Genomic DNA, 8,246 nt, shown 5'->3' on the forward strand with positions numbered 1-8,246 from the left:
CACCCCTCTCAGCCTGACCCGGTTTACCCTGGGACTGAAGCCAGAAAGCCCCCACGCCAAGGAGCTGAGGTGCCTCTTCCACCATTTGAATGAGGGGGCTCTGGAGGAAGCCATCTCAGCCGCTCAGCGGGACCCCACAGAAGGAGGGTAGCTCAAAAGGAGTAGCTCACCCCCCCCCCCTTATTCCTTCTTGTTCCCAGAAGAGGAAGGAAAGGAGGAAGGAAGGAAGAAGCAAGCAAAGTCCCCCTTCCTAAGGATGACACTAAACACCCAGCAAGAAGCAAAAACCTCCCTGCGCCGGCGAGCCAGCACTCCTCTGCCCCTGTCCCCCCGGGGGCGCCAGCCTGGCCTCTTGTGCACAGCACCTTCTGCAAAATCTCAGCATCTGCGGCTGGGCCAATCAGCTTCCCTCAACCCTCCTGCCCGGCAACCTTCACCTGCTCCCAACAGTTGGTCCTCCGAATCCAGTGACTCTGAAGGCTCCTGGGAGGCTCTCTACCGCGTGGTGCTGCTCGGCGATCCTGGTGTGGGGAAGACCAGCCTGGCCAGCCTCTTTGCAGGGAAGCAGGAGCGGGACCTCCATGAGCAGCTGGGAGGTAGGGCCCTGCGGGCTGGGCTGGGATGTGGTCAAAGGAGTGAAAGACCTTTGGGGTGTCATCAGGGGCCCAGGGGTGCCAAGAACAATTGTGTGCAGTGTGCACTGGTCCACTCTAACAGGCATCCTTTACATAGATGACATGTGAGTGAGGCTCCCTGGCTATGTAGGGCGCAGCCTGCGCCCTGGTCAAGGGAGGGAACTTCCTTGAGTGGGGGGGAATTTTGCCAATTTCTCATGGATGGAAGAAGGTGACTCTTTCCATGTTATAAGGGAGGCGATTCTAAGTTCCATGAGTGTCAGTGTCAAGAAATGGTGACCACCACCCGGCCCAGGTCTCCAGCCCAGTCCCTTAGACAACCATCCATGGCCACCACCATCTGCCCAGATAAGAGATGCCCATTCTCCCAGTCCTGGGACGTAGATTCCTGCATTCCCGACCAAGATATACAGTGAGCTGAGTGTGTCAAGGGTCCCAGAATAATGGGGGACAGGACAGAGGAAATCAAGATTGGCCCTTGCAGGACTGGCTGAGATAGGTGCATGTGGAGGGGAGTTAGTTGAAAGCAAAGGAAAAAGTGGGGACATTCTGGCCAGGCCCTTTCTTGGGCCTAGATCCCTCTGCGAGTGAGAACCCCGAGGAGGGGTGTACATATGGACACCTGGATGTGTGACCCCTGGGAAGACTGGGGCCCAGAAGGTCATGTAACCTGCCAGCATACACTGAGCCAGGGACAGAGTGGGACTGGGGGACTCCCAGACCAATTTTAACCCCACCACCCCACTATCCAATCAAGCAAAACAACAAAAGCATTCTTGGCACCTACTACATGCCAGGCACTGTGTTGGCAGCTGGGAGATATGGGCTCCTGGAGGAGTTTCTTGACCAATCAGGAGAGACAGAGAACAAAGTGTGAGCACTCCAAGGAGAAGTGGAGAGGGTTTTGTGACCAGAAAAGGGGCAAGGGAATCACACGCTCCTCGGGCCTGCCCCCTCCCTGAGATCCAGCTCTCTCCTCGGTTGCAGAAGATGTATACGAGAGGACCCTCACAGTGGACGGGGAGGACACCACGCTGGTGGTCATGGACACCTGGGAGGCTGAGAAAATGGTACGACACAACAAGCAGGATGAGGGAGGGAGAGCGGGTGGATACCAAGCCTGGTGCCAAGCTCCTGCCCCCTCCCAGGACACTACAGAGCAGGGCAGGGCAGGGCTCATCCTCAGCATCCCCAAGCCCACAGCCCCTACACAGTCTTTCCATCCAGAGACAGAGGGACCTCATAGCCCTCACCCCTTCTCTCACTCTGCTGACTCCTTCCCTGCAGCCGTCCCAGGGGATGCTTCTCCCCTTGGCTATGACACTCTCACCCCACCCCACCCCACAGCCCCTCCCACAATGAGCAGAGGGGGTTACTGGGACTAGCAGATGCCTGAAGTTGAACCCTGCTTTCTTTTTCTTACCATTTGTGTGGCCTTGTGCAATTGACTTGCCCTCCGAGCTTCAGTTTTCTTATCTGATAAATGGGTCGATCATTTCTGCCTTCCTTACCAGTTTTTTTTTTTTTTTTTTAAGTCATAGAAGTAAGCACAGTTTGGAGCCTGAAAAATGCTGGACACAGGTGAAGAATTATAAATGATGATAATTCTTGTCAATCATAACCTGGTAGTAAAAGAGTTAGCAACAGAGAAAAGAAACCCAAGGGCCTCCTTCCCAGCCCTGCCAGAGCAGGGAAGCAAGCAGCAGGCAGGACAAGCTCCTGCTATGCTTTCCTTATCTTGTTTGAGCTTTCCCTTTTCTTGCTAGATAGTATATTTCATCATTGTAGAACTTTGAAGAAATACAATTAAGAAAAAAAAAGGATTTTTAAATCAGGAGGGATCCCATCTGTCTCAGGCGAGGCCCCTCCCCTAACATAGATGGGGCTTAGGAAGGCAGTGTTGGCTGATTGACAAGAATGCCTGACAGCCCAGAGACAGGCCCAAAGGCTAGCCATGAAGACCTAGGAAGCCAATTCCTATTAACAAACATAAAAAGAAACCCAGGTCCAAATGAGGATAATAGTGATGATGATGATTCTCCTAACATTGGCTGACATTTATGGACTGTCCTCCTAAATGTCGGTGCCTGTGCTAAGCCCTAGACACTTATTAGTACATTCAGTCAAGACAAAAACTATAAAGTGACTATTCTGATTCCCATTTTACCGATGAGGAAATCAAAGCTCAGAGAGGTTAAGCAATCTGTCCAAAGCTCTCAGATAGCAAGTGGGATTCAAACCCAGGTCTGTAAGATCCCCTCCTGGGGGCATCACCTTTGAACTTTCAGCTGAGGTTTCGCTGCTTCATTCATTTGTTCATTAAGAAATAAATGTTGGGTGTATATCACAGGCATGGAAACCCAGAAGAGAGCAGCACAGACGTGTCCCCTCACCTCACGGTGCTCACAGACAGGTGAGGGAAGACCTACTTTGAATGCAGTTGAGAATCTTATGGGGCAGAGTCCAGTGATTTACGAGTTACCAGAGTAGGAGTCCCGTTTGGGAGATGGGGAGGAAGAGTATTAGACTGAAAAGCAGGAAAATTCTTTGTCCAGCTTGTTGTATGGCTTTGAGTTTTCTCATCTCTGGTCCTTGGTTTTCCTACAACTAAAATGGAGACACTGAGCCAGTGTCCCTGGGTGGGGACCATGAAGCATTCCCCAACGGGGGCCCCATGCATAGCAACCTTATTGGGATCAGCATCCACCCTTCCCATCCTCAGCTAGATGGTCTTCATTGGCGTCAGAGAGGCAGAAGCTGATAGAAGCAGGAAGGCCTCTGGTTCATATTCTCAGGCCTCATCCAGACCTAATGAATGAGACCTATATCTGTAGGGTTCCTGGAATCTTACCCACCAATCCATGCACCGACCAGATTTTATTATCTTAAAAGATAGCAAGTCCTCCATAAAGATTTGTGCAATGAGTGGACGAATGGTCAAGACCCACCCTCTCAATCTATAGATGGGGAAACTGAGTCCCAGGAGGAGGAAGTAACTTGTCCATATTCAAGGTTGAGAACCCACCTCTGTCTCCCTCCGCCCAGGGTTATCTGAGCTGGGGAAAGACCAATATGACTATTGAGAATTTACCTTCTTTGACATGGTGTTGACCCCAGATCTGATGCTTTCCTATTCCTCTGTCTTAATTGGTCATCAGAAAGGTTTTCAGGAATCTTCCCCCCTCATAAAAAATGCTTCTTCCACATTCAGTATTTCCCACTCCCAGACCCCTCTCCTCTCCTACTCGGCCTGCTCATCCTTTCAACCCCTGCTCCCACTTCCTCTGCCAGGTGGAACAGTTCTGGCCACCCCTTGCCACTTCAAGTCTCCTCCAGTCACATGATACCTCTCTGCTGGTAGCACTTACCACGCTGATTCTAATTCTCCATCCCCTTAGCCTCTTTTCCAGATCATGAGCTTTAGGAGGACAGGAACTGTGTCTTACCAAAACATACAAAGCTGTGATTTCAGATGGTCCAGTTTCAGAGTACTCTCCCTGACAAAAAGCTAACCTCAAGAGTACTCCAGTTCTTTCCTTTCCTTGTCAAGCAACTTGCAAGGGCTTCTATTTTTTACTCACAATTCCAGATGAGTTAATCTGCAAAAGCATGCGGATTAACAGCAGCCCATGGAAAAGATCTGCCCATGCGGCTTCCCACTCTCCCCAGGAAAGCACGGACCTCCCATGCAAGGTGCACAGATGCACACAGCACTGCCCACCAGGGGAACTGGTGGCAGAGTTGTGGTGTCCAAGCTTTCTATAAGGACTCGGTGTTGGACATGCTTGACTACCTGCATGGCTCTCCCAGCACAGATCATTCTGTTGCTGTCTAGTGTGGCTCGCAGTCCCCAGGTAAATAAGACATTCACAGGACATTCCAAGCTTAGAGATAACCTCCCCCAAGCTGAGGACAAAGGCCAAGCCTTGATTTAGGCAAGTCAATTATTGATCACACAAGAGCATGTGGAAATTTCATTTCAGGATAGTAAAAGGACCATCACAATATTTTTGTCATAAAAAGGAGATTTGGTCTGATGGAACTGAGAACCAGTTGAGAAAAACATGCAGGGAGGCCACTGGTGCTGACAGAGGGGTACTGATGGGGGACTATCTCTTTCATGATCGTGATTAAATCATGCAAGTCCCTGCTTATAAGATGACTGTATCTCCTCCACGCATACCTCGGCCTCCCTCGAAATAAAGAAAGTAGGATGGGACGGAGCCTGTTACGTCAGCCTTTCGTGGCCATGGAGGACACCACTTCTTCACACCGCCCTTGCATCTCCCACCCCCTTCCTCACACTCCACATTCGCTCCTCATCTCTCTTTAAAACTTTCCTCCCCTTGAAGCCATTCTCCTTTCCTCACTTCTCCCTTATCCTTTTTTCTCATAATTCTGGACTACAGGCAACAACAACAAAAAAAAAAAAAAAAAAAAAACTGTCCAGCAAGACATGTCGTCCTCAGAACCAAACAAAAGAGCTGACCAAGCAAAGCCAGAACCTTCCTTAGCAGGAAAAGAAATCAAATACATCTTCTTTTTCTAGCTAACTTTATTTTCTTACATCTTTATTCATTTTTGAACATTTGATTTCTCCTCTCAGGTGTAGTCCCCATAAATCCCCCATCACCACAGCACATCCCCATAGTCCTATGAGCTATCCCCATAGTACTCTGTGCTCTTCCCTTCCCTGTTCCAACCCCTCTCCCTCCCTTGCTGTATACCTCAGACCTATGGTCAGCCTGCAAGTTTTGTCTTTTTCCTGACCCTTTGTACGATTTCTACCTGTACGATTTCTACCTACGATTTCTACCTATAGTCTACCTGTAAGTGAAACCATCTGGTATTTCTCTTTTTCCTTCTGACTTATTTCCCTTAGCATAATCCTTTCCAGTTCCATCCATGTTGCTGCAAATGGCATGAGTTTATCTTTTTTAGTTGCTGAGTAGTATTTCATTGTGTATATATTGAATATATCACCTCTTCCTGATCCACTCATCTGTCTGGGGGCATTTAGGTTGTTCCCATACCTTAGCTATCATACATAGTGCCACAATAAACACAGCACTGCAGGTTTCCTTTCAAATTAGTGTTTTTGTGTCCTTTGGGTAGAAACCTGGTAGTGGAATCACTGGATCATATATAGTAATCTTTTCTGTCCACTGTCCAACCTACCTACCAAGGGAACCAATGAATGGGAGAATATTGAAGCAGAGAAACTGAGGCCCAGTGAAGAACAGTGGTTTTCCCAAGATGACACAGCGAATTATGGCAGAAGTTGTCCCCCACACCTGTCCTAAGTATAAAGCTCAGGTCCATCCCACCCATTAGATCACCCCAGCCACACCTTTCTCAGTGAGGGCCAGGGTACTCTCTAAGGACCGGCCTGGGGTTCCTCGCCTACAGAACGAAAACGGGAGCCACGAATCGTGCCTGCAGGTGGGCAGCGCCTATATCATCGTGTATTCCATCGCAGACAGAGGCAGCTTCGAGAGCGCCTCTGAGCTCCGCATTCAGCTGCGGCGCACGCACCAGGCGGACCATGTGCCCATCATCCTGGTGGGCAACAAGGCGGACCTGGCACGCTGCCGGGAAGTTTCTGTGGAAGGTGAGTCCGCAGCTCCACCCTCCTCCTCCATGTTTCTCTCCGCCCGCTGTCACTGCTCCACGTGGCTGCTCTCCATCTCAGGGATGGCTTGCCCTTTGACCCCTTTCCCGCTGCCATCCTACATCCACTTGCCTAAGCCCAAAAGCTAGGAGCCAGGCTTGCCTTCTCTCCCGCTCCCCTAAATCAAGCCGGGTCTGTCTCCCTCACCCCACAGTCCCTTCACTTCAAGCCCACAGCCCTGCCCCCTCCTGGCATCTCCACTTTAACCTGGGCCAGTCCTGTGCTTTATCTCCACTCAGTCCGTTCTGGACACTCTGCTGAGGTTTTCCAGAACCAGACCTGACCCTGTCACATCTGTACTTTAAAATTCCCACATGACTCCGCCATGCCCTTCATCAGAGATACGTGATCCATCAGGCATAATAGGCCCGGTACCTACAGACTTTTCAGAGGCTGACATCTGAGACCTGAGGACAATTAATTGGCTCCAAAATACAGTGAAAATTATAAATTCAAATTTCACAAAGCTTTCATTGTCCAAAAAACATAATATTGTGTCAGTCAGCAAGACTTTGAAGTTGTATATAAGTTGTATTTAAAGTGGAAAGGGGAATATTTGCATGTTTGATAAGAGTGGGTGGGGCTCAAAAAGATCTTTAAATGGCCCTTTGGGTATAGGACAGAATCTGGGAAATTGGAAATTGAGTCCCGGAGAGGGAAAGTCAGTTCCACAGGATCACCAGTCACTGAAGACTGGAGCCCAGACCCAGTGGCGTCCTGGAGATGGGAGGCTTGTGCTTTGTGTGAGGACATCCCAAAATGCCACAACATTTACCCCGAAAGATTTTGTTAAGAGGCAGATTCCCAGCCCTCATTGCAAACTTAACAAATCTTTGTGAGTGGGCTCAGGAATCTGCGTGTTTCATTTTTTTTTTAATATTTATTTATTTATACAAGCATTCGGTACAGTCAGAAGCGTGGGGGGGCGGGGGGTGAGAGAATTCACCAGAGCCAGAGCGGGGAGCAGAACAGGCAGACTGACGAGAGTACACTGCTGAGGGGAGCAGCGGGCGGCAGAGGTCTGCGCACCATGTGGGACCCTCGCCGGCAGCCAGGGATCGAACCGGTGCTGCAGAGGCTGCAGGCAGCTTCGCAGTCCCGCGCTCAACCGCTGCGCCACCAGGGGAGGCCCTGCATGTTTCATTTTGATGCAATTTTTGGATTCACATTTTAATTATAATGCACGGACAAGACCCTTCTTTGCCTTGCCCCAGCCTCCCTGTCTTCCTAGCCTCACGCTGCTACCGGTGTCAGTTTCAAGGGTAACTCCTCAAAGCCCGGTCTGGCTGCTCCCAGTGCCCGGGCAGCTGGCACGTGGTATGGGGTGGGAAAATCTGCTTCTGTTGACTCTGAACCTGCCTTTCCCTCTGCCATCCGGTTGTGGCTTCGCCTCCTCCATCTGGCCCCACTCAGAGGGTCGCGCCTGCGCTGTGGTGTTCGACTGCAAGTTCATCGAGACTTCGGCCACCTTGCAGCACAACGTGGCGGAGCTCTTCGAAGGCGTGGTGCGCCAACTGCGCTTGCGCCGCCGGGACAGTGCGGCCCGGGAGCCACCCGGGTCGCGAAGGCGGGCAAGCCTGGGCCAGCGCGCGCGGAGATTCCTGGCACGCCTGACAGCCCGCAGCGCCCGCCGCCAGGCGCTCAAGGCCCAATCCAAGTCCTGCCACAACCTCGCCGTGCTGTGAAGCCGCCCTCCGTCCAGCAGTGCAGACACTAGCGCACGTTCTGGGCTCCACGGATGCCACCGAGACGCACCAGTGTCCTGGAGTCCGCTTGGTAGGCCTTACCCATCTGCTTCCCTGAGGGTCGCAGCATCCCCAGAGCTCCAGCTTTAGGTAACTCTCCATCTGGGGAAGCAATGGACAGACAAGGGCCGAAGCCCCAAACTGGACAGAGTAGGGTCTTTATGGGGTGCCTGTCTTTTTGTAAAAATATTCCTT

At 51.0% G+C, this 8,246-nt stretch overlaps 1 protein-coding gene across 1 annotated transcript; it reads left to right on the forward strand.

Moving 5' to 3' along the window:
* Positions 1 to 256: 256 nt before the first annotated feature.
* On the forward strand, positions 257 to 7,991 carry REM1 (RRAD and GEM like GTPase 1; the record flags this gene model as incomplete). Its single annotated transcript, XM_084247962.1, has 4 exons — positions 257 to 596; positions 1,623 to 1,705; positions 6,045 to 6,246; positions 7,720 to 7,991. 4 exons carry the CDS (start codon positions 257 to 259, stop codon positions 7,989 to 7,991), a joined length of 897 nt encoding a protein of 298 aa, XP_084104088.1.
* Between the last annotated feature and the right edge of the window lie 255 nt (positions 7,992 to 8,246).

This window comes from Talpa europaea, assembly GCF_964194135.1.
Source record: "Talpa europaea genome assembly, chromosome: 11".
In the NCBI taxonomy this organism is placed as follows: Eukaryota; Metazoa; Chordata; class Mammalia; order Eulipotyphla; family Talpidae; genus Talpa; species Talpa europaea.